The sequence below is a fragment of the Manis pentadactyla genome, chromosome 3 (assembly GCF_030020395.1).
Source record: "Manis pentadactyla isolate mManPen7 chromosome 3, mManPen7.hap1, whole genome shotgun sequence".
NCBI lineage: Eukaryota > Metazoa > Chordata > Mammalia > Pholidota > Manidae > Manis > Manis pentadactyla.
In genome coordinates this window covers 221,289,937-221,313,438 of record NC_080021.1, presented here as the reverse complement: position 1 = coordinate 221,313,438, position 23,502 = coordinate 221,289,937, and the positions used below count along the sequence as shown (strand labels likewise).

Below are 23,502 nucleotides of genomic sequence, written 5' to 3'. Positions count from 1 at the left end.
TGTTAAAATTATCCCAGGAAATTTGAAATGTCTTATGCTGTTGACACTATTGAAACTGATTTTGTGACTGTTGGCTTCCGCTTGTTGCCATTTTATAGGGAAATGGCTGGTTTTAATTTTGGCCTCGTGTTGAGCATTCAGGCTAACATACGCTCATGGGTCAACTTTAATAACTTGTCTTCAGATTCTTTATGGCTTTCTACAAAATTAATCATTTTTTTCAGTGAGTAATGATTTTATTTTTATTTTTAAAGACTTTATTTTTTTCCAGGGCACTTTCAGGTTTACAGCAAAATTAAGAAGGCGCAGAGATCTCACATATGCCCCCTGCCCCTCCACGCACGCAGCCTCCCCGACCAGACGGTGCATCCGTTACTTTCGCTTGACCCATGTGGACATGACATCATCACCCAAAGTCCACGCTTTCCCTTTGGGTCACACTTGGCATTGCACGTCCTAGGGGTTTGGAAGTGCAGTGTCCCTGCAGTGCCACAGTCATCTCCCTGCTGCAGGTCCTCTGTTCTCCACCTCTTCATTCCTCCCCCAGCCCCTGGCACCCGCTGATCCTTTTATTGTCTCCAGTTTTGCCTTTTCTGGAATGCCGTAGAGTTGGGACCATACCGTCCGTGGCCTTCTCACGTGGGTGTCTCTACCTTTGCAATGTGCAGTTAAGGTTCCCCATGTCTTTTCATGCCTTGATAGCTTATTTCTTTTTTTGTGTGTGTGTGTGTGTAGGTAATTATTTTTTATTGAAGGGTAGTTGACACCCAGTATTACATTACATTAGTTTCAGGTGTACAACATAGTGATTCAACATTTATATACATGACAATTCTAGGTACCAGCTATCACCCTACCAGGCTGTTACAATATCTTGACTATATTCCTTATGCTATACATTACATCCCGGTTACTTATTTATTTTACCATTGGAAGTGTGTACTTTTTTTTTTTTTTTTTTTTTTTGTGAGGGCATCTCTCATATTTATTGATCAAATGATTGTTAACAACAATAAAATTCTGTATAGGGGAGTCAATGCTCAATGCACAATCATTAATCCACCCCAAGCCTAATTTTCGTCAGTCTCCAATCTTCTGAGGCATAACAAACAAGTTCTTACATGGAGAACAAATTCTTACATAGTGAATAAGTTGCATGGTGAACAGTACAAGGGCAGTCATCACAGAAACTTTTGGTTTTGCTCATGCATTATGAGCTATAAACAGTCAGTTCAAATATGAATACTCATTTGATTTTTATACTTGATTTATATGTGGATACCACATTTCTCTCTTTATTATTATTATTTTTAATAAAATGTTGAAGTGGGAGGTAGATACAAGATAAAGGTAGAAAACATAGTTTAGTGTTGTAAGAGAGCAAATGTAGATGATCAGGTGTGTGCCTGTAGACTATGTGTTAATCCAAGCTAGACCAGGGCAATAAAACATCCACGTATGCAGAAGATTTCTCTCAGAACAGGGGGGGGTGAGGTTCTAAGCCTCACCTCTGTTGATCCCCAATTTCTCACCTGATGACCCCCCTGCGACTGTGCCTGTCTTAGGTTGTTCCTCCCTTGAGGAATCTTACCCGTCTCTGGCTAACCAGTCATCTTCCGGGGCCATACAGGGAAATGTAAAGTTGGTGAGAGAGAAGCAATATTGTTTGACAAGGTTAGCTTTTTACTTCTTTGCATATTTATGCCCTGTGGCTTCTATGCCCAGCATTTGTCTTGAGGTATCTTTACCACTTGGAAGAATTATGATACTCGGTAAATTTGATATGAGGCACGAATTCTATTTAAGGGTTGTAATTAGGAAGGAAGAAGAAAAGCTATAGAAGTAGCAGGCAGAAGAAAACATGGGAAGATTGATTATTTCTTTGATATATCTTCTTGTAGAGTAACTTCAGCATGTATAGGTTTTAAGCTACTACTTAAATTGCACACACACATTAACATAATAGGAGTATAGTTACATAACCAAAGCATATCTGTAATTACCAGCCATCTCCAGTGAAACCAAGAAAACCAGTTAGGCACCTTAGGCATTTGTGAAAACTTATCTATGATATGGTGGATATTGTCCAACTGAACTTGAACAGTCTGAGAGAAATCAGACAAATTAAAACAACCCATTCCTGGGCACTGTTCACATCCCATATGTTCTTTTAACAGTAAATAGTCTGTAGTTGTAAGACTTTGGAGCGCTACAATTTGCACTTCTCCTAATTCTTGGTTGAGTTCCAACAGTATAGATCCAGTCAAATTTGTTGTTTTACTGTATGCACAGGCCAGCTTAGATATCTCCTTCATTCCCATGGCAAGTCCAGGAACTGGTGGGATGAGTGCATCTACAGCTGTAGCAGTGCGTGGATCTTTGTTGGGGTTTTTTGATGATCATCTTCTGGCATGAGTCTTCCAGATAGTGCAGATGTTGGAAGTTCTCTTTCATATCGTATCTTAGTTCATTTTCGGGGTAGCCCAATTAGGCTTTGATCCTCTGTATAAACACAAACAGACCCTTTGCCTACACTTTTATATGCCCTTTATACCCTTGTGTAGAACTCATTGGAGGTTACCACACAGGAACTGCCCTTTTTTTGTGTGTGTGTGTGTCATTAATCTACACTTACATGACGAATATTATGTTTACTAGGCCCTCCCCTATACCAGGTCTCCCCTATAAACCCCTTTACAGTCACTGTCCATCAGCATAGCAAAATGTTGTAGAATCACTACTTGCCTTCTCTGTGTTGTACAGCCCTCCCTTTTCTCCTACCCCCCATGTATGCTAATCTTAATACCCCCCTACTTCTCCCCCCCCTTATCCCTCCCTACCCACCCATCCTCCCCAGTCCCTTTCCCTTTGGTACCTGTTAGTCCATTCTTGAGTTCTGTGATTCTGCTGCTGTTTTGTTCCTTCAGTTTTTCCTTTGTTCTTATATTCCACAGATAAGTGAAATCATTTGGTATTTCTCTTTCTCCGCTTGGCTTGTTTCACTGAGCATAATACCCTCCAGCTCCATCCATGTTGCTGCAAATGTTTGGATTTGCCCTTTTCTTATGGCTGAGTAGTATTCCATTGTGTATATGTACCACATCTTCTTTATCCATTCATCTATCGACGGACATTTAGGTTGCTTCCAATTCTTGGCTATTGTAAATAGTGCTGCGATAAACATAGGGGTGCACTGATCTTTCTCATACTTGATTGCTGCATTCTTAGGGTAAATTCCTAGGAGTGCAATTCCTGGGTCAAATGGTAGGTCTGTTTTGAGCATTTTGATGTACCTCCATACTGCTTTCCACAATGGTTGAACTAACTTACATTCCCACCAGCAGTGTAGGAGGGTTCCCCTTTCTCCACAGCCTCGCCAACATTTGTTGTTGTTTGTCTTTTGGATGGCAGCCATCCTTACTGGTGTGAGGTGATACCTCATTGTAGTTTTAATTTGCATTTCTCTGATAATTAGCGATGTGGAACATCTTTTCATGTGTCTGTTGGCCATCTGTATTTCTTTTTTGGAGAACTGTCTGTTCAGTTCCTCTGCCCATTTTTTAATTGGGTTATTTGTTTTTTGTTTGTTGAGGCGTGTGAGCTCTTTATATATTCTGGACGTCAAGCCTTTATCGGATGTGTCATTTTCAAAGATATTCTCCCATACTGTAGGGATCCTTTTTGTTCTATTGATGGTGTCTTTTGCTGTACAGAAGCTTTTCGGCTTAATATAGTCCCACTTACTCATTTTTGCTGTTGTTTTCCTTGCCCGGGGAGATATGTTCAAGAAGAGGTCACTCATGTTTATGTCTAAGAGGTTTTTGCCTATGTTTTCTTCCAAGAGTTTAATGGTTTCATGGCTTACATTCAGGTCTTTGATCCATTTTGAGTTTACTTTTGTATATGGGGTTAGACAATGGTCCAGTTTCATTCTCCTACATGTAGCTGTCCAGTTTTGCCAGCACCACCTGTTGAAGAGACTGTCATTTCGCCATTGTATGTCCATGGCTCCTTTATCAAATATTAATTGACCATATATGTCTGAGTTAATGTCTGGATTCTCTAGTCTGTTCCATTGGTCTGTGGCTCTGCTCTTGTGCCAGTACCAAATTGTCTTGATTACTATGGCTTTATAGTAGAGCTTGAAGTTGGGGAGTGAGATCCCCCCTACTTTATTCTTCTTTCTCAGGATTGCTTTGGCTATTCGGGGTCTTTGGTGGTTCCATATGAATTTTTGAATTATTTGTTCCAGTTCATTGAAGAATGTTGCTGGTAGTTTCATAGGGATTGCATCAAATATGTATATTGCTTTGGGCAGGATGGCCATTTTGACGATATTAATTCTTCCTAGCCACGAGCATGGGATGAGTTTCCATCTGTTAGTGTCCCCTTTAATTTCTCTTAAGAGTGTCTTGTAGTTTTCAGAGTATAAGTCTTTCACTTCCTTGGTTAGGTTTATTCCTAGGTATTTTATTTTTTTTGATGCAATTGTGAATGGAGTTGTTTTCCTGATTTCTCTTTCTGTTGGTTCATTGTTAGTGTATAGGAAAGCCACAGATTTCTGTGTGTTGATTTTGTATCCTGCAACTTTGCTGTATTCCGATATCAGTTCTAGTAGTTTTGGGGTGGAGTCTTTAGGGTTTTTTATGTACAGTATCATGTCATCTGCAAATAGTGACAGTTTAACTTCTTCTTTACCAATCTGGATTCCTTGTATTTCTTTGTTTTGTCTGATTGCCGTGGCCAGGACCTCCAGTACTATGTTAAATAACAGTGGAGAGAGTGGGCATCCCTGTCTAGTTCCCGATCTCAGCGGAAATGCTTTCAGCTTCTCGTTGTTCAATATAATGTTGGCTGTGGGTTTATCATATATGGCCTTTATTATGTTGAGGTACTTGCCCTCTATTCCCATTTTGCTGAGAGTTTTTATCATGAATGGATGTTGAACTTTGTCAAATGCTTTTTCAGCATCTATGGAGATGATCATGTGGTTTTTGTCCTTCTTTTTGTTGATGTGGTGGATGATGTTGATGGACTTTCGAATGTTGTACCATCCTTGCATCCCTGGGATGAATCCCACTTGGTCATGGTGTATGATCCTTTTCATGTGTTTTTGAATTCGGTTTGCTAATATTTTGTTGAGTATTTTTGCATCTACATTCATCAGGGATATTGGTCTGTAGTTTTCTTTTTTGGTGGGGTCTTTGCCTGGTTTTGGTATTAGGGTGATGTTAGCTTCATAGAATGAGTTTGGGAGTATCCCCTCCTCCTCTATTTTTTGGAAGCTTATTTCTTTTTAGCATTGAATATACTGTGTTTATAGATGTGCCAGAGTCTGTCAGGGCAATGATTCTTTTTTATTCCTTCCCAAGTTTTATGCCTTTAATTTTCCTTTCTCCTGCACTGTGCAGGGACCTCCAGGGCGTGTTGAAAGGGAAGCTCCTGAGGCTCCGTCTCAGCGGGAGAACTTTCAGCGTTAAGTCCTGTGCTTACAGAGGATTTTTATAGACACCTGGTACCTGGTTAAGGAAGTTTCCTCTACTCTGATTGCTGAATTATTTCTTGAATCGTGAATAGAATTCGCTCTTATGAAATGCCTGTTCTGCACCTACCGAAAGGGTGTTGTGATTTTTCTCCTCTATGCCATTCACGAGCCATGCGGGTACACAGTGGGGAGGGTGAGGGGCGGGGGACGGGGCTCGGTCTACCTGCTTCCTGGACCGGACATAGCGTGGCACCTCCTGTGGCCTGCGTGGGCAAGTCTGACCGCTGTGTCTTGTCTGGTTCCTGTCCGTGTCCTCAGGTGGGCTGCCCTCCAGGACTTGGTCAGGCATCCCCCACCTTTCCCTTCAAGTCCTGTCTCCCAAAGGAGCCACTGCCCCCTTGATTCCTGGGTAGATTTGCTAATGAAGTCACCGGAGCCCCTGAGCCCCCTGACTTGACATGGGGAGCGTGTCAGACCTCTGCCCCCGCAGGGTGTGGGCTCACAGCCAGGACCTGACCCTGACCGATGCCTGACCCCAACCCCCACCATGTGAGGGCATGACTCCTGAGCCCCACCATATGAAGGGCATGGCCAGGGTCCTGCGCCAGTGCTGGGGGCTTCTCCCATCTTCCTGGCTGGGGCCCAGGCGCCTTAGCTGCCTTCCCTCATGTCCTCCCAGGCTCTGAGCTGCGGCCCCTGGTGGTTCTTGACAAAAGGACAAGCAGGTTACCTGGTGTTGCCTCTGGGCCCAGGACCTGTTCTGCTCCACAGGGCTGGGAAGGCTCCCAGCCGGACAGCAGCCTGGGTTGGCCTTCCCCGGCTGGGCTGTGGGCGGCGGGGCGGGGGCAGGGTGGGGGAGGTGCCTGTGAGGATGGGGGTGCCGCTGAGGGGCAGCGGGAAGCCAGGACCGGCTGTGCCGGAGCTCTGCTTGGGCATAGGCAGGTAAAGGGGCAGGCGGAGGCCGGGGGGGTGCGGGGCAGGCCATCCAAGGCGGCCAGGGGTGCTGGCAGCTGTGGGTGACCCCCAGGCTGGGTCCCCTGTCCTCGGGAGGGGCTCTCTTCCCCCAAGCGACAGCAAGCAGCAGTGACCTCTTCCGGCCGGCCACCTCCTTGGCATTGACCTTGCCCTGCTCTGCAGTGGGTGTGGGGTGCAGGGAGCAGTAAAGGGTCAGGGCTTGTGGGTGGGGGCTCTTGGAGCAGTGGCCCCAGTCGACCACCGTGGGGAAAGCTGGGGAGCAGCCAGCCCGTGGGGGCAGGATGGGGGCCAGGACGGAGGCTGGGGACAGGGGAGGCAGAGCTGGGACCACGTGGGGGCCTCAGGAGGTGCTAGAGGCCAGACGTGGGCAGGGGGTGAGCGTGGGCTGTGAGGAGACACCTGCCGGGTGTTGTGTCCTGTGGGTGTGCTCTTGCAGGTCGGCTGGCCCGGGCAGGGCCTGGCTGTCTGATGCCCCCGCCCTACTCGCAGCAGGGCCACTCTGAGACCGTTAGCCCACTGTGGCCAAAATGTGGGGCCAGGGCTCCCTACTGAGCTGTGAGGTGGAAGCCCACCCCAGTGAGCACTGTAGGGCAGGCCCAGCGCCACTGGATGGCAGGGCCAAGGGTCCCGGGAAGGGGCGGTGGGGTGCTCTGGCCAGAGAGTGAAGGAGAGGCCATGGGGAGCCCTGGGGGTTGGCTGAGGAGGGGTCAGTGGTCTCTGCAGGGGCCCCATCCCACAACAGAGTCCCTGCCATGGCCCTTGTCCCCCAGGCCAGGACCCGCTCCTGTTCCTGCAGGCCCTGAGGACGCTGTGGTCCACGCGGGAGTGGCAGCAGGTGAGCATGGGGGGCTGTGGGAGCCCGCTGGCCACAGGGAGTGTGCTGGCCGACACATCGGGTGGAGCCCTGGGACACCCCTGGCCCTGCTTGGTGCTGAGGCTCAGAGTGGGGGGCCAGAGTCTGGAGTCACCACCCCGATTCTGTGGAGCACAGGGGATCTGGCAGCAGGCCGCACCCACCGGCCTCTCCTACAAGGGCGGCGCAACAGCCTTTCTGGGCACTGGGGCCGTGTGAGGTCCCACAGGAGGAGGCTGCCATGGCTGGGAGGCTGCCTGGTCTCCCACGGCTTGGGGGCCCTGCGGTGGCAGCTGCCGCCTCCAGAACGTGCCCCACTACGGCCTGTGCTGGGGGGCGGCTTCGCCTCAGCCCTGGGGGTGGGGCACCGCCTGACCTCAGCCTCTCCTGCCCTGCACTTGCTCCTGGGGGGACACAGAAGCCACTGCTGCCCAGGCCACAGGGCCCACAAGTGACTGGAGGGACAAGGCCCCATCCTCTGGTGCCAGGCGAGGGTGGGCAGAGTGCCCAGACCTGGGGCAAGCTTGTTGGGGCAGGAGTCCAGAGCAGGGCCTCAGGCTGTGCAGACAGAGTGTCTGAGCCCAGGAGGTGGGCGTGCGCCGCCAGGCTGCCCACACATCTGGGCTCTGCAGCGAGTGAGCAGCCAGACCCAGCCATCTGTTGGAGAAATCCCAAGTTTTTGCAAAACCCAAAAACTTTAGTTTCTGTCCTCCATGGCTTTGAGGTTAGGACCACACGACCATGGCAAATTGCATTAACAGGTCTAACATCAACGGTCCTCGCAGGTCTTTGATGTGCCCGGCCGGGTCACTGTGCTTGTGGTTTCTGTGAGGTTTTGTGTCTGCTGTCCGTCCCCAGTGTCCAGGTGAACCTACCCCATGAATCGGGGGTGGGAGCGCCCCTCCTTCCCTGTTCTCTAGAAAGTCCATTGAAGACAGGAATTACTTGCCCCTTGAGGGTCTGCAGGAGCGCACTTACTGCCCCACAAACTCCAGTCAAAGACCCCGTTCCCTTAATGGTGCCCATTTGGAGTTCCTGCTTCTGGGAAGGCTCCGTTTCATGGGCATGTCGCCGTCACCCGCCCGAGGGCCTGCATGGTCCTCCGGACTTTCAGATGGGGCTCAGCCTCCTCTTCTCTCGGCTTCTCGCCTCCTTGCCGTCGCTCTCTCTCGGCTTTTGGGGTGCACTGGCTGCTCCGTGGTCTGTGGGTGTCCCGGTCATTCATCCCACTCTTCCCTCCCTCGTGATGCGGGCAGGGAGGCGCACGTCCCCTCTGAGTTCTGTGTGTCCTCCTCTATTTTCTGATTTCCATAATGATTTCCTTTGACAAGTGTCATCTTCTTGCCCCGTGTTTCTGGCCATGGAGGAGCACGGTCCACGTGCTCTCACTTTGGTGTGCGGCAGGTGAGCGATGGTGTGCGAGCTGCTCCCAGCAAGCCAGGAGGCGGCACAGCGTTCAGTCAGGGTCCACTCACCAGGGGCTGTGGGGTTCACGTGAGCAGACGAGCCCCTGATGCCCAGCGTCTGAGCCTGGACAGGATGCCCCAGGGCCAGGAGGTGGGGGACAGGCTTGGGGTGGGTCGAGGGTAAGGGCCCATCATGTGTGGGGTGTTAGGGGACATGGGCTCCAGGTTTAGGTGGGGGGTGCAGCTGCCCCGTGCGTCAGGGTCGGGGTGAGGAGTGCTGCCGAGGGGCAGAGAGGAGGCTGGTGTGTGAGAGGGCACGTGGGCGGCGTCTCCCCAGGACAGGGTGGGACAGGGCGGGGGACTGGAGGCCGAGTTCAGAGGACTCTCTGGGGGTTTGTGACACACGCAGGAGAGAAATGGGCTGGTGTGTGGGGAGGGGGCTCTGGTCTTCCTCCAGGATGGCCACACACATGGCAGCTTCGGGTGCTGATGGGAGTGCCCAGGGCAGGCGGTGCTGAGCAAGGCCTCGGCTGGGGAACAGGCAGGGGGACGTGCGGAGGGGCAGTGGGGTCAGGCTGTCCTAGGCCCCCAGGACGAGGGGGCAGGGTGGGTGAGCACGAGGGGCGGTGCTGCCCAGGACAGTGTGGGGCGGGCAGCGCACCTCCCGGAGCTTGTTAGACGTGCTGGTCTCTGGGCACAGCCCAGCCCTGCTGAGTCAGTACCAGGTGTTTGAGCAGCTCCTCTGGGGTTCTGGTGCTGCTCAAGCCGGAGGACTGTGAGGGGAACTTCAGCTGTGCCGACCCACTGAGTTGGAGGGTGGGCACCAGGGGACAGCGGCCTCACCCTGGAGTGTGAGCCAGCAACGGGGCTGACGACCCTAGAGGATGACCGGGCACCGGTCCCAGGCAGGCGGGAGAGGGAGCAGAGAGACGGCAGAGGGCAGGAGGGAAGGAGAGAAGAGGCCCACCAGGGTCTCAGGGTTCAAGGGTCACTGGCGTGGACACTGAGACTGCAAGGCCAGGACAGGAGCAGCTTGGGATGGGGCGGGGACCCCAGACTCACATCTTCCTGGACGAGGGGCCGGGAATGAGGGTGCAGGTGGCAAGTGCCGGGTGGGTGCTGGGCCCTGGTGGGTGGGGTCTGCCAGGCTGCAGGGGCAGGAGGGGAGGGAGGCCGCGGCCTGGCGTGGGGCTGCAGGAGGGCCTGTCCTGTCCTTGATTCTGGCTGTCCTTTGGCTCTTTAATGACTTTATAAGTTTGTTTTGTATTTTCATGCCCGAGTCATGTCCATCACCCTTATTTTAGGGCTTTGACCTTCCTCCCAGGGCGGCTGCTCAGGGGCTCTGTCCTTCCGTGTCGTGTGATTCCTCACCGTGAGCTCATGTCAGTGAAGCTCTTTCCCTCTGGTGGCAGGCGGCCTGGGCATCCCTGCAGAGCAGTTGGAGACCGATTGTGGCTTCTTCCCGCCAGGTCCCCCGGGGGGTCACTGGGACTAAGTTCCTGGGCCACAGAGCAAATAAACTCAGGCCCATGTGGTGTGCGGGCACCCGCTCGGGCGGCTTTCCTTCAACGCCTGGATCCGGGCAGAGGACAAGCAGCCCAGCCACCCTCCCCATCCCGAGAGGTGCACCCTGTCCCAGCCGTCCGCGGCCTCCTGCCCACCAGCTCGGTGTGTCCGAGGCAGCCCAGGACCTCACGTGCTCCCCACACCTTGCCATCCGCAGACCCCTCACTTCCTGGGTGTTTGTAGAGAGATGGTTGCCAGGCCTCCCGAGTTCGCCCAGATGCTCAAGGGGAGACTCTGCCCTCCATGTTTAGTGATGGTGCCAAACCTCCCGGTGCAGGGACCCTGAAATCACGGCGAAACCGAGTGGACATTGTGTGGAGCATCCTGGTGCGCCTGTCTGCGCCCGGGACGCTGGGCCGGGCTGCGCTCCGCTGATGTGTGTGGGGCCGTGGGCCACGGGCCGCTCCTCGGAGTGCAGCAGAGGCGTCTCATGAGGAAGGGGATGCAAGCGCAGGTGACGCCCAGGGCCCAGACCTGAGCAGTGCCTTCCTGGGCCAGAGCCCCACACCCAGCCAGGCACCGGACACTCTCAGTGGGCAGAGGCGAGACAGGTGGCAGGGCCGACAGCACAGGGGGCCTGTGGCTTCTCTGACGACCACCCTCCGTGGCTGCTCATTCCGTCGGCCAAGGCTCAATCAGTGGGCCCCTGGGGGGTCCCCAGGGCTTCTGGGATGTCTCCTCTGCCTGGTGAAGATGCCGGATAGAGTGAGGAGGTGCCCCACTGGGGCTGTGGACCTGCACCTGCTGTGGCTCCTGGGCCAGGCGAGTGTCTCCAGGTGGTGCTGGGATGGCACAGGGACAGCTTCTCCCCCAGCTCCCTTGGCGCCGAGCACCTTGGGCCAAGATACTCCCAGCAGCAGGCTGTTGGGAGGCATGGCTGTACGGAGTGAGACCCCCCTTGCTTTGTGGGCCAGGCCACAGAGGGGTGTGTACCCGGTTTCCTGGGGACCCCTGAAGGCCACGGCCATCAGCACTGCACTGCTGATGCCCCTATGTGGGGGCAGCAGCCCTCAGAAAAATGTGCCCTCTGGCCCCCATGAGCCCCTCCTCCACAGGGGGTTCCCACCAGGAGGGCGGCTGACACCCCCAGTGAGGGGGAGGAGCTGGCCCAGCAGCTTTACCTCTCCCCACATGGGGCGGGTCTGGGACTCCAGGGGCCACCCCTCTGGGCTGGGGTCCCTGTGCCTCTCAGGGCCTTGTCAGGCACCCTCCTTCTTTGCGGCATACCCAGATCTGGCTGCCCATTACCCCAGACTCAGGAAGAATGGTGGCTCCTTGGAAAGCCTTCCTTTCTTGTGGCCACTGGTCAGTGGGCATTTAGCCCAGAGTGGGAGGTTCTCACCAATGAAGGGCCTCTCCCTTGGGCCCCAGCCCTGGCCCACAGCGGCCGCACACCCTTTCCCACTGTGCCCCTTGAGCCTCTCAGAGCTGCTTTGCCGAAGGCTCTGGACAGGAACTGCACTCCAACCAGTTAGGGCCAAAGACCAGAGCAGCATCTTTCTAGATCTGTCCCTCCCGTCAGCAAGAAGGTAGTGGCTGTTCAGGCTCAGCTGTCCTTGAGCATGTGGGGCTGGTGGAGGCGGCCCCCACCCCTGAGATATGTGTGTGGCCTCTGCACATCCCAGTGGTGACAGCGTCACGGTCTTTTGAGGCTGTCCTTGGGTCTGTCAGCAAGTCCTGAGTGGCCTCGGGCATTGGGCTGTGGCCTGAGCCGGCCTAGACCCTGTGGCTGTGCCGTGGGGCCACGAGAAGGCACTGTGGCTCCAAGCAGGCACCTGGTTGCAGGGTGTTTCACAGACCCCAGCTGGGCAGAACTCAGGCAGGGCTGGCCACAGCCCCGCTTGGCCGCCCAGAGGGCACCCAGCTCGCTTTGACATCTCTTGGGAACACCGCTGCTCCGAGGACTCTTCCTCTCTCAGCTCCTGCACAGTGTCCGAAGCTCCTGCAGGACATAGGAAGGTCAACAAGAAGCATTTTTCGTTGGGGTTTTTCTTTCCTTTTCCCTGTTTTCCATTGCTTGCCAGGCCCTGCTAACGAGTCACCATGTCCACAGGGGCAGCGCACGTGCCCTGCGTGCCATGAAGCTGGCTGGGGCACAGAGAAGTGGCCGGAGTCCCTCAGACAGGGCCCACCCTCGGTCTGTCCTGGGGAACAAGCCCTGTGTCCCACATGAGACGGCCCCATACACGGAGGGGTTTGAGGGCAGTTTGGGGCTGGACAAGCTGCACTGAGGTTTTGTGTCTTCACAGCTCCGGGAAGAGGCCTGGCGAGGGTTTGCTGCTCTGCGTGACCCGCGCGCAGGACTCCTGGCCATGCTGGAGAGCAGCCAGGGTCGGCAGGGGACGGGCCCCACCCTAGAGGTGTGGGTCGCCTGTGAGCTCAGCTGCTGGCTGCAGGCTCGGCCATGCCCAGGGCTGGCCCAGGTGAGCCCTGCCCGCGGCCCCACTGGCCACTCTCCTGAGACACCTGCTTTCCGCCTGTCCACCCCTCCGAGCACAGTGGGCTCCATGCTGCATGACCGAGCTCCACAGCCTGTGAGCTTGCCTGTGGTGGGCGGGGGTGGGGCACTGGCCTTAGGACTGACTATCACTCCTTGGCCTGTGGGCTTGACCCTCAGCGTCCCAGCAGCCACACGTCTCCCTCGCCTGGGTCCCAGCCTCCAGGCCTCACCCACAGGCACAGGGCTGCATGTGCCAGGCTTCTCAGGTCAGGCCTGCCCAGCACCAAGCGCCGTGACCCTGGCTGCGGACACACCTCTGGCTGAGGCTGGGTCTCGGGTCTCCAGGGCAGCCCAGGGTTGAAGCAGCTGCAAGCCCGTGCAGTCAGGGTCCTCGCCAAGAGCACCCCCCGTCTTGTGGAGCCTCTGGTCAGCATCTTCCAGCTGCAGGACGCAGAGCGGAGGCCCCTGCTGGCACACATCCACCAGCTCCACCAGGATGGCAAGTTCAAAGAGGTGAGTGGGACCCTCCACGTGGTGTGGGCCCCCAGGGAGGGGCTCCAGGTACTCCTGACTGTCTCGCCACGGGCTGGCTTGCACATGGGGTCAGCGGGGCAGAGAAGAGCCAGATGGGGGGTCTCACAGTGTCCATACGGAAGTGTCCTCTCTGTCCCTCCACTCAGGTGGGGCTGTGTGGGGGACTTTGGGTCTGGCAGAGAGTTTTGGGGACCAGCCAGCCAGGGACATGGCTCAGGGCCTTGCCAGGGGTCAGGGGCCTGGGAGACCCTCACACCAAGTTGAGAGAGGCTGGAAGCAGCCCCACACCACACGGGGGTCCCTCCCCCTGCGGTGCCCCCGGGGCCCTCGAATGTGGTCAGCAGCGCTCATCACCCGAGCTCTGGCCTGGGGGCCTGTGTGGCAGGGCCACCTACCTGGGACATGGCTGTTGATTCCAGGGCACACGCTCATGGTTGGGGAGAGCCCAGGTGTGGGGAGCCAGGCGATGCCCCGTGCTCAGGCCCAGGTCAGATGGCTGGACTCCCACAGCCCTGGGGTCAGCTCCAGCCAGTGCCCTTCCACCAAGTGTATCGGCTCCTGAAGTCCGTGCTGCCCTTGGGCTGGGTCAGGCCACGGTGATGACTCTGGGGGGTCTGACTGCGAGGGTCCTGCTGCCCCCAGGGTACCAGTGATCTGCAGGACTGGCCCCTTGGTGTGACACCTGTGCCTCTGCAGTCGGCGTTGGGACATCGGTGGAGGGTTGCAAGTGTGTGTGGAGTGTTTGGGGCGGCTGCCTCTTTGTAAGGCCTGTTGCGGGGACTCAGGGACACAGGCCCAGTGGCGGCAAGTGCCCGGGAGAGGCTTGTGGGACCTGGGTGGGCCCAGAAGGTTCTGGGGGTGGCAGCCAGAGCACCAGGGCCACTTAGGTGTGGGCGCTGGGAGCCATGGGGCCACAGGGGTGGCGGCTTCTGGGCGGGAGGCAAGCCCGTCACCGTGTGCGGGTCGGTGAGGGGCTCGGTGGCTCATGATCGGCGGGCAGTGGGTCCTCGCTGGGCCTGCCCGTCCCTTGGAGGGGGTGCAGGGTCCCTGCCTGCCCCGCGGCCAGGAAAGGGCGCCGCTGAGCCAAGAGGGCCACGCGTCCAGGAACCGTGCGTGGCCTCAGGGCCGAGTGGCGGCGGCGCCTGAAGAGATGCAGGAGGCAGAAGGCAGCCTGGCGCGCCGGCCTCTCCCGTGACACTCGAGCCTTTCAGAGTGTCTGGCTGGCTGAATGAGCCCCCCTCGCGCTCCGAGGCAGGAATCCCCACACAAAGGGGGCTCTTGTCCCGCACAGGCCCCTTCTGCGAAGAAAAGCCATTGTCCCCGGGCAGGGCCGCCCAGCAGGCGGTGCATGCCCCAGTGCCCACCGTGCCGGCCCCAAGGGCCGCATTCAGGCCTGTCTGCTCGGATTAGCCAGGACTCACTACTTAATGTGCCGCGATATTTCATGTCCAGGGCGGCGGCTGCTCTGGATGGGATGAATGCCCGCTTTTGTCTACTGAGTTATTTTATTTTATTTACATTTTTTAAACAGCTTATCAAGGTAAAAAGATAGCTTTGCTATTAAAAAAAAAAAAAAAAAAGCCCCTTGGCTCCAGGCCTGCCCTGAGCTGCAGGGGTGGGAGGCAGGCCCATACTGGGGTCCAAAGCCACCCCATCTGTGTTTGGTGGCCTGGGCACCTGGTCAGCCTCCTGCCTGGCACAGCGGGCAGCCCCAGGGCTCCATGGAATGATCTTCCCACAGGTGCCACCCCAGCCCTCCAGGTCTCCTTATTTTCCCCAGAGCAGCAGCTCTGGGCCTCTCAGGTCAGGTTTCCGTATCCTCACCCTGCCCCAGCTGCTGTCTGCTCACGCAGGGGCCGGGTGGGTGCAGCCCTGGGCATCCCCTCTGTGGGGGCTGGCTCCCTCCGCAGCTAGCACTGTGCCAGCTCCCAGGCCTGAGCAGGGGCCGGTCACAGGCGCCTAGACGGGTAGGTAATCTTCCTTTGCGTGACCAGGCAGTAGCAGCCTGGCCTGCTGTCACCTCAGTAGGAGCTCAGACAGAGAAATGACCAGAGGCCCATTCTAAGCCAAGCCTGATTGCAGTGACAGGACAACATGGAGCCCCCCAACCCCAAGCAGGAGGTCAGGCCAGGGGGCCGCCTGGAGGAGGTGGTTTTGCTCCCAGCCATCCCACCAGATTCCTGTGGCTGCCCCCAGGACGCCCTCCCTTGGCTGGGTGAGACCGAGCAGTATCTCCCTTTGTCCTGTGTGCCTACCCCGACCCCCGTCCGACCTCCAAGTCACAGAGTCCCCGGGGTCTGCCTGTACAGAATGAGGGCACCTCCCACCCTGTCCCCAGGGGGCTTGATGGCTGTCCAGCCCCGGGCATGCTGGCCACATCCTGCAGTGTCCACACAGGCTGCCTGGCCGAGAGAGGGCACCCTGGGTGCGCAGAGAGCTCTGGCCAGGCCTGCATGAGAAGCTGGCTGCTCTGGAGGAATCGGGCAGAGGAGGGGGACTGTGCTGCACACCCCGAAGCCTCTCCTGACAGTGTTGTACAGCAAGGTAGAGTGTGCACCCCACCACACAGGTGAGGCCCACGCTATACCCCTGGGTGGGTAGGGCCAGGCTCTGAGCACAGACTGCCCCTCCACGCTGGCCCCCACCTTTCTGCAGCCAGTGGGCACTACCGACCAGGGCCCCAGCTGCAGGGCAGTGGGTGAGCAGGCTTCTTAGGAAGGCAGCGGTCCCACAGGCAGAGAGAGGGGACCCTTGGGGCAGGAGGTGAACGGGCTCCAGGCCCCCTCTGCTGCTGAGAGGGCTGTGCCCATCCTGCCCTCGGCCCCATGCTGACCTGACCCCTTCAGGTCAGGCCACCATCCCAAGCAGAGGCTTTGCTCTAAGATTCAGAGGGGTGCTTGAATTTGTGGGGGCCCAGGGTCCCCCAGGACCTGTGGAGGCTGGGGCCTGCAGGACGGTCAGCGTCTTGTCCCCAGAGGAGCGGGGCCTGCAGGACAGTGGAGGCTGACAGCCCAGCAGAGGTGGTGAGGTATGGAGAGGTCGGGGCCCAGGCTGCTTGGGCCACTTCCAGCCTTCCCTGCCACCTCAGCCACGGTCATTGGCCCAGGGTCTGGGCTGGAGGGCTGGAGGGCTGGAGGGCGGGAGGGCCCTGAGCCCCAGGCATCCCTCCCACCCCTCTTCTCCACTCTGGCTGGGCCTGAGCAGGCCCAGGTCCAGGCCCTGGAAGCCAGGCAGCCGGGCGGAGCACAGCAGGAGCAGGGCTAGGGGGTTCAGGCCCCTCCCGGCTATGAGCCCAGTGTGTGGGGCCCTCCTAGGTGTGTGCCCAGTGCTCCCTCAGCTCCTCGGGGGAGCATGAAGAAGAGGGAAGGTGCCTGCTTGCCAGCACCTGCGCCCTCCCCGAGCCCCAGCCCCTCCCCAGCTCTGTGTCCCCTCCCTCTGCTTTGTCCCCTCCCCAGACCCTGGGCACCCCCTCCAGCCCAGCACCCCCCCGGCCCTGGGACCACGGGGCCCGGCGGAGGCCAAGCTCCTGGACACTGGCCAGGCTGTGGAGGCGCCGGTCAGCGCCGGTCAGGGAAAGGCCCCCTGCCCTGCGCCCCCGCCACCATCCCAGGCTGGAGGCGGAGCGAGACTTTCCCAGGCCGCTATTTTGGTCTTTCTATGAGCTGCCTGGGGGTGGGGGCAGGGGAAGGGGGGCTGCTCTGCTGGTTATTTTCGCCTCTAGCAGGAGTGGGAGCGGGATGTATGGAAATTATTAATAGCAGCACAGCCTGTACTACGTGCGGGCGCTCAGGGCCCAGAGCTTCTCTGCCCCTTGGAGGAGGGTCCCCACCACCCGGCACAAGGGCCCCAGGCGCCAGGGTCTGGTGCTCTGCCATGCCCGCTGCTCCACCGGAGGGACAGCTGCCCTGGGAGCCTCTTGCTCTGCAGACAGGGCAGCTCTGAGCATCGCCCACAGGGATACACCTCGCCAGCCTCCCTAGCTGATCCCACCTGGCTAGCCCTCTGCCAGCTGCACCGCACACAGGGCATTCCTTGTGGGAAGTGCCCAGAGGCAGAGGCTGCCAGCCCCAGCCCCTCACTGTGGGCACGATTGGCCATGCCAGGCCCTTGCCTGGGGTGTGGGGTGGTTCTTAGGGGGAGCGGGCAAGCAAAGGCAGGTGTGGGAAAGCAGCATGGTGGGTGTCTGGGCTCCATGGGTCAGCAATGCGGGCTTCTGCCTCTTGTCCCTTGTCCCTGCCACTGGGAGGGGGTCTTTTTCAAGGTCTGGTTCTTGTGGGAGAACCAGCTGGTGTGTCCCAAGGCCCAGTACCAAGACCAGGGATCCCCCAGGGCCTCCTGGAGGGTCTGGGCCGCTTGGGGTCTTGTGGGCATGTGCCTTGCCCCTCCCTCTTGGTGCCCACCTGAGCCCAGCACCCGCCTCGAGGTCCCAGCGGGTCTTTCCTGTCCGCCCCGCGCACAGCCTGGCCTAGCAGGGGCCGTGTTGGCTCGGTGCTTCTGGATTCCAGGCCCCTTGGCTTGGGGGCCACATGGCCAGACCTGAACAGGCCCCTCGGAGGTGACTGGGCATCCGTGCAGAGGGGTGGGAGCCCCCCACCATGGTGAGGCCCAGGGTAACGGCTGCTTTTGTGTCTGCCAGGCTGTCATGCTGGGCACGAAGCTGCAGCCAGAGCTGGATGTTGAAAAGGTGAGAGTCTTTCTCATGCAAATTGTTTAGGTTCCAATTTGGATAAAACCCAGGTCTCCAAAACATGGTTTAGGAAGGGGGTCTCCTACCACTGAGCCCTGGGCTTTGCTCCCCACAGGATGGGGCCAGGGCAGGGTCACTGTGACTCTCTGACCGTGCAGGGCGACCACAGGGGGAGCAGGCGCCTCTGAGCAGCCAGTGGGCTGCGGTGTGACATGCTTAGAAGGGCCTGGCAAGCTGTCTTCCTCTGCTGTGGAGCAGCCCAAGAGGCAGTCGGGGTTGGGGCTCCCCAGGGACCTCCCCCTGGGGTCTGGGCTCCTGGCAGCCTGAACCTGGTGACTGCCTGGAGGCAAGGAGGGCTCTTCTGCAAGAGCCACCCGGAGGGGGGCTTTGTCGAGGTCTGGTTCTTGCGGGAGGACCAGTCCGTGTGTCCCAAGGCCCAATGCCAAGACCAGGGATCCCCAGGGCCTCCTGGAGCACCTGGGCTGCTCAGGGTCTTGTGGGCATGTGCCAGTCCCTGTGCTAGCATGCCATCTGTGCATACAAGGAGGCACTCTGGGCCACCAGGGCCACTGCCAGAGGTTGGTCTCCATCTTGCCCCTCACCCTTCACAGCTTAGTGAAGACTAGGACGAGAGGCCGGCACTTCCCCAGGAACCCCTTGCCTCTTGGGGCCCCCGCTCCTTCATAATGGAGTTGGGGGTGGCTGCAGAGCCCCCAGGGGCAAGGCCTGCATAGGTCCGTGTGTGTGTGCCAGGCTGGGACCAGAGCACTGGGTGCCGGTGGGGCCCCACTGAGGTGCTTGGACCCCCAGGGGTTGGGCCTCTGCCCCAGGTTTGCCTTCTGGTCAGTCCCTCCTCCGGGCTGCAGGTGCGTCTGGGGTCTTGGTGGCGGGGACAGAGGTTCCGGGTGCCTGCAGGCCCGCAGCCTGAGGGTGTGCTCCCCTGCAGATGTGCACCCTGCTGCTCCTCCAAGACAAGGCGAGTCTCGTGGAGCGCTACGTGGCTGGTTTCCCGGACCTCCAGAGGATGCTGCTGGCTCTCATGGACTCCTGGTGCTGGCCGGGCTTTGACATCAGAACTGTCTCCAGGTGAGCTCTGCAGGGCCCAGGGTGGAGCGGGCGCATGGGAGAGGGCCGTCTCTGGAGCCGGGCGGGAGGGGTTCATAGACATCGGCCGACGTGGCCCCTTCCTCATCTGGGCTTGGAGCCCCTCTGCCTGTCCATCCACTCATTTCTTTCCTTCATTGAATAAATCCTTTCGAAGCACCTGCTGTGTGGCATGTATGCCACCACGTTCCAGAGCACAGGCCCTGACAGGGAGCCCACGTGGATTCCCTGAAACTGCCTGTGTGCACGTGTGAGAGATGAGGGCGGGGGGCAGGGTGGCCACATGTGTGGTGCTGCACTTCCCAGGCCTGAAGGCGCTGTCAGCAGGCAGCAAGGCCAGGTCCCGGCCCCGGGAGGGTCAACTGTGCCCAGGCCGTGCCCCTGGAGCCGTGCCAACTCTCTTGCCCTCTGGGTTTGTTCCCGTCCTTGACATGGGGCTACATCTGCCTGTCCTGGAGGGTTGTTGGACTTCACATGGTAAGATACACATGGGCAACACACACGGGGCCCCAGGCCAGGCATGGGTGCTAGTTGCCACGTTCTTATTATGTGTTTTAAAAAAAGACAGCAACAGTGACCGTGCTGCCGAGTCGGGAGTCCCGTCATGAAGGGGCGTTGCACAGTGGGCAGGGGCCAAGGGGGGCCCTGTGGTTGAGATTTACCTACAGACACTGGTTTGAATTAATGAATTTTAAAAATTTCCTAGTTCTGTGCTTTGAAAGGACCTGGACACGACCACACCCCACAGCAAGCGTACTAGCAAACAGACCTTCGTCTCTGAATACCACACCCGCCACAAGGAACAGCCCCTCTTGGAGGCGGCCTGAGAAGACAGACGGTGATGTTTGCAGAGCTTAACGCCTTGAATTCTTAAAAATCCGGGAGTCTAGAGCAATGCTCCAGGGAGTAGGAAAAAGCTTTCATCTGCTGTGCGGGTCCCAGCCGACACATGAAAGAGGAAGGGACGGTGAGGTCGCCAGCCAGGCACAGGTCATGAAGAGGCGCTGAGGTAGAGATCGCCTGTTGTAAACTGCCAATAACAGGAATGAAAAAGTGAGCGCCACCGTAGACGCTGAGATGTGTTGAGGGGCATCATTTACAACTTGAAGCAAATATATTTGACAATTTAGATGTAATATACCAAATTCTTGAAAAACACGATTTACCAAAATTGATACAAGAAGAAATAGAAAATGTGAATAGGCCAGTACCTAGTGAATAAAGTCAATCTGTAGTTTAAAACTTGGCCACAAAGAAAACGTTGACCCAGCGGCCTTCCCCGGTGAGTTCTCCTGCATATTTAAGGAAGAAATCACACCAGTCTTAGGCGGATCCCTCCAGAGATCACAGCTGACCTCGTCGCATCTTGCTCTGTTCAGCCAGTTGAAGACTTGATACCAAAGCTTGGAAAGAACTCTGGGGGAAGGAAAATTAAAATCCAGTGTATCTCATGAACATGGCTACAAAACTGAACAAAATATTAGCAATCAAATCAACTGACATCAAAGTTAGTCAAGAAAATGAAGGGACTGGCTCAGAGTGGAAGAAAATATTTGCAAAACACACATAATGGCTAAAACTTCAAGTCTGACATGCCAAATGCAGGCAAGGGTATGGAGCAAGTAGGACTCAGGCGCTACGGGTGGGCTGTAAAGCAGGGCAGCTGCTTCAGAAAGCTGGGCACCAGTGCCAACTTAGCAACGCCACCTTGCATTGCCTGGGAGAAATGGGCACAGTGCCCATAGGAGGACCACAGGGACAGCAGCTTTACTCGTAATCACCAAGCATGGGGACAAACCCAAGTGCCCATCAGGCAGCAGGATGGGTGCAGATTACCGTCCGTGAACCCAGAGTAAGGAGGTTGGAGCTGCTGTCACAGTGATGGGCGTCGGGAGGCTGGGCCCTGAGAGTCCATGCTCCACAGCTCCACGTGTCTGCGGCCCGAATACCCTGGTCAGGGAGATGAGATGTGGCTGGCTGGGGGTGGGGCCCAGGGGGCATGGGTGCTGCTGCACTCTGTGGCGATCACAAACGCAAATACATCTGCCATTTCCACACCAGAGTTCAGTTACACCTGCATAAGCATTTCTTTTTAAAAGTGCATCTGGCAGATAAACAGGAGCATTTACTGCCCCTCTGCTTTAAAAGGAAGCCAGCGAGCAGATGACCAGGCAGTGACTCTTAGCAGGCCTGAGAAAGCTGAGGCCCACGAGTGCCAGAAGCAAGTGGAGTTCAGCAGTAGAGCCCCAAGAAGGCCCGGGGGCCAAGCCCAGACTCCTCCCGGCACAGGGCGGGGGCGGGGGCGGGGCTCACCGGCGAGTCAGGCCTCCCTCCCCTCTGGGACCGGGGCCCTGGCGTCCTGCAGCTCTGTGCCAAAGAGGGAGAGGTCTCCAGGACCCACACAGCGCTCCCGTCAGTGAGGAGTGTGGCAGGAGGTTCCGAAGATAAATCTGAAGATACTTTCCAAAGGTAGTGAAAACAAAGAGGGAAATTAGAGACTGTCAAGAAGGCCCAACATCCAAATAATGGGATTCCTGGAAAAAACAGAGAACATGGGAGGGAGAAAATCACCAAAGAAATTACCAAAGGACTCACTGGACACCTGTTCTGCGTCAGAAGGGAACGGGAACGGTGTCGTCAGACTTGCGGAGTGGCTGGATGACAGACCCCCGGCCGGCAGGGACAGTGCTCAGAGCCTCAGCGGCGCAGGAATCAGCTGGCGCTGAGGGCTTCTCACCCAGAAGTCTCAGCTCAGCCGAGCTCTTGAGCCAGCGGGCGGCAGCCGCCCGGCCTTGGTGCCACAGCCAATGCAGAGAGACACAGGGCAGGTCTGGACCTGGTCACCTAGTAAGCACAGGGCGAGGCAAGCTTGGTGCCCAGACAGGAGCCTACAGAGGCAGTGGACTCCACCAGTGTGGACTCTGTGACGGCTGGAGAGTGGCTTAGCTGCCGGCATTTGCACAGTCACACTGCAAGCACAGCACATGTGGCTTATTTGAGAACTCAGTCCTGAGGGTGCAGGCAGTGAGGGAGGAGGGCCTTCCATGGAGAGACATCTGAACAGAATCCTTAAAACCCATCAGGGAGAACTCACGGTGCAGGGACACAGAGGCAGACCCTGGACCAGGCCATCATCAGTGTGCCGGTGGCCAGCCCACTGGGTGACATACTGCTTTTCCTGAAAGCCTGGTAAAATTACCTGAGCTTTAAATGGTACATGTGTATGACTTTGATAGAAATGAACATGTTAAAATGTATTAACTTAGAAAGCAGCGCCGGGCAGAAGCCGTGTCTCTGTCCCCACAGACGGCTCCTGCAGGTGACCCCCCGGAGGCTGGAGAAGCTGAGCCCCAGGGCACTGACACGGCAGGTCCTGGGCCTGCGGGAGAAGTACGGCCTGGACCCCGGTGAGTGAGGCCCACCCCCTGCGGAAGGCCCGGGCGGGCTCCCTGCCCGCGTCCAGGTGGCGGGGTCTGCTGCTCCTCTTCCCGTCTCGGGCGCCCCGCTGCCATTCGGCAGCCCACCGCGGGCCTGGGCACTGTGCCGCAGATGAGCCGTGAGCCCCTCTCCCCACCGGGGGCAGGGCTGCGCTGTGCTCCTCCCGCAAGCTCATCTCCCGCTCCTGGCAAAGGAAAAGTCATCGGTAGGGTCTTTCAGATTCGCTTCATTACATTGTGGAAATTCCGTTCAATTCCCGGCTCACTGAGTGTGGATCAGGAATGGGTGCTGGATCGCATCGGGTGCTCCCGCATCTGCTGGGATGACGTCGCGCGTCCCCTTTAGTCTGTTAACGTGGCAGTTCACGGCGATCGGCTCTATGTGCAGACCCTGCCTTCCCGTGGCGGCCCCGCCTCGCTCACACTGCTTCCCACTTACACGCGTCACCGGCCCGTTTCCGCTGCTGTGGGGTTTCCAGACATGCGTTTCACCACCTGTTCCTAACGCACCAGCAGGGCTGTCCGTGACGTCCCCTCACCAGCTTGCAAATGCCAACAGCATTCTGGGTGTCAGTCGTTCGGGCCTTCTCCCCTTTTTATTTCTCTTGACCCATCTCACTGGAAGTTCTAGCCTTTTCAAAGAACTGGCTTTGGGCCTTTTCTCCTCCAGTTTTATTGAGATCTAACTGGCATATAAAACTGTGTTAGTTTTAGGTGTACAACACATGATCTGATACCTGTATATATTGCAAAGTTTACCTAACACCCATCACCTACACAGTTACAATTATTTTCTTGTGTGAGAGCCCGTGAGATCTCTGTGACACGGTACTGTTCGCTGTAGTCACCTCTCTCTGAGTTTGATTTTTCTGATTCCACAGACACGTGGGATTGCACAGTATTTGTTTTTCCCTGTCTAACACTTAATTTTAGCAAAATGCCCTCAACATCCTCCACGTTGTCCCAAATGGCAGGATTTCCTTCTATTTATGGCTGTACTCATATATTTCATTGT

General features: G+C 57.0%; 1 protein-coding gene across 11 annotated transcripts in view; it reads left to right on the top strand.

The window, feature by feature from the left end:
- The window catches only part of EXD3 (exonuclease 3'-5' domain containing 3), a 66,699-nt gene that overhangs the window by 13,339 nt on the left and 29,858 nt on the right, over positions 1-23,502 (top strand). For 7 of the 11 annotated variants that reach the window (XM_057499294.1, XM_057499284.1, XM_057499290.1 and 4 more), the window contains 6 exons: positions 7,231-7,295; positions 12,535-12,708; positions 13,071-13,238; positions 17,896-17,943; positions 18,893-19,032; positions 22,357-22,457. In XM_057499294.1, the coding sequence (XP_057355277.1) occupies positions 7,231-7,295; positions 12,535-12,708; positions 13,071-13,238; positions 17,896-17,943; positions 18,893-19,032; positions 22,357-22,457 (696 nt within the window). The remainder of the gene's footprint in view (positions 1-7,230; positions 7,296-12,534; positions 12,709-13,070; positions 13,239-17,895; positions 17,944-18,892; positions 19,033-22,356; positions 22,458-23,502) is intronic. The other 4 variants (XM_057499291.1, XM_057499292.1, XM_057499293.1 and 1 more) reach the window with 3 other exon arrangements.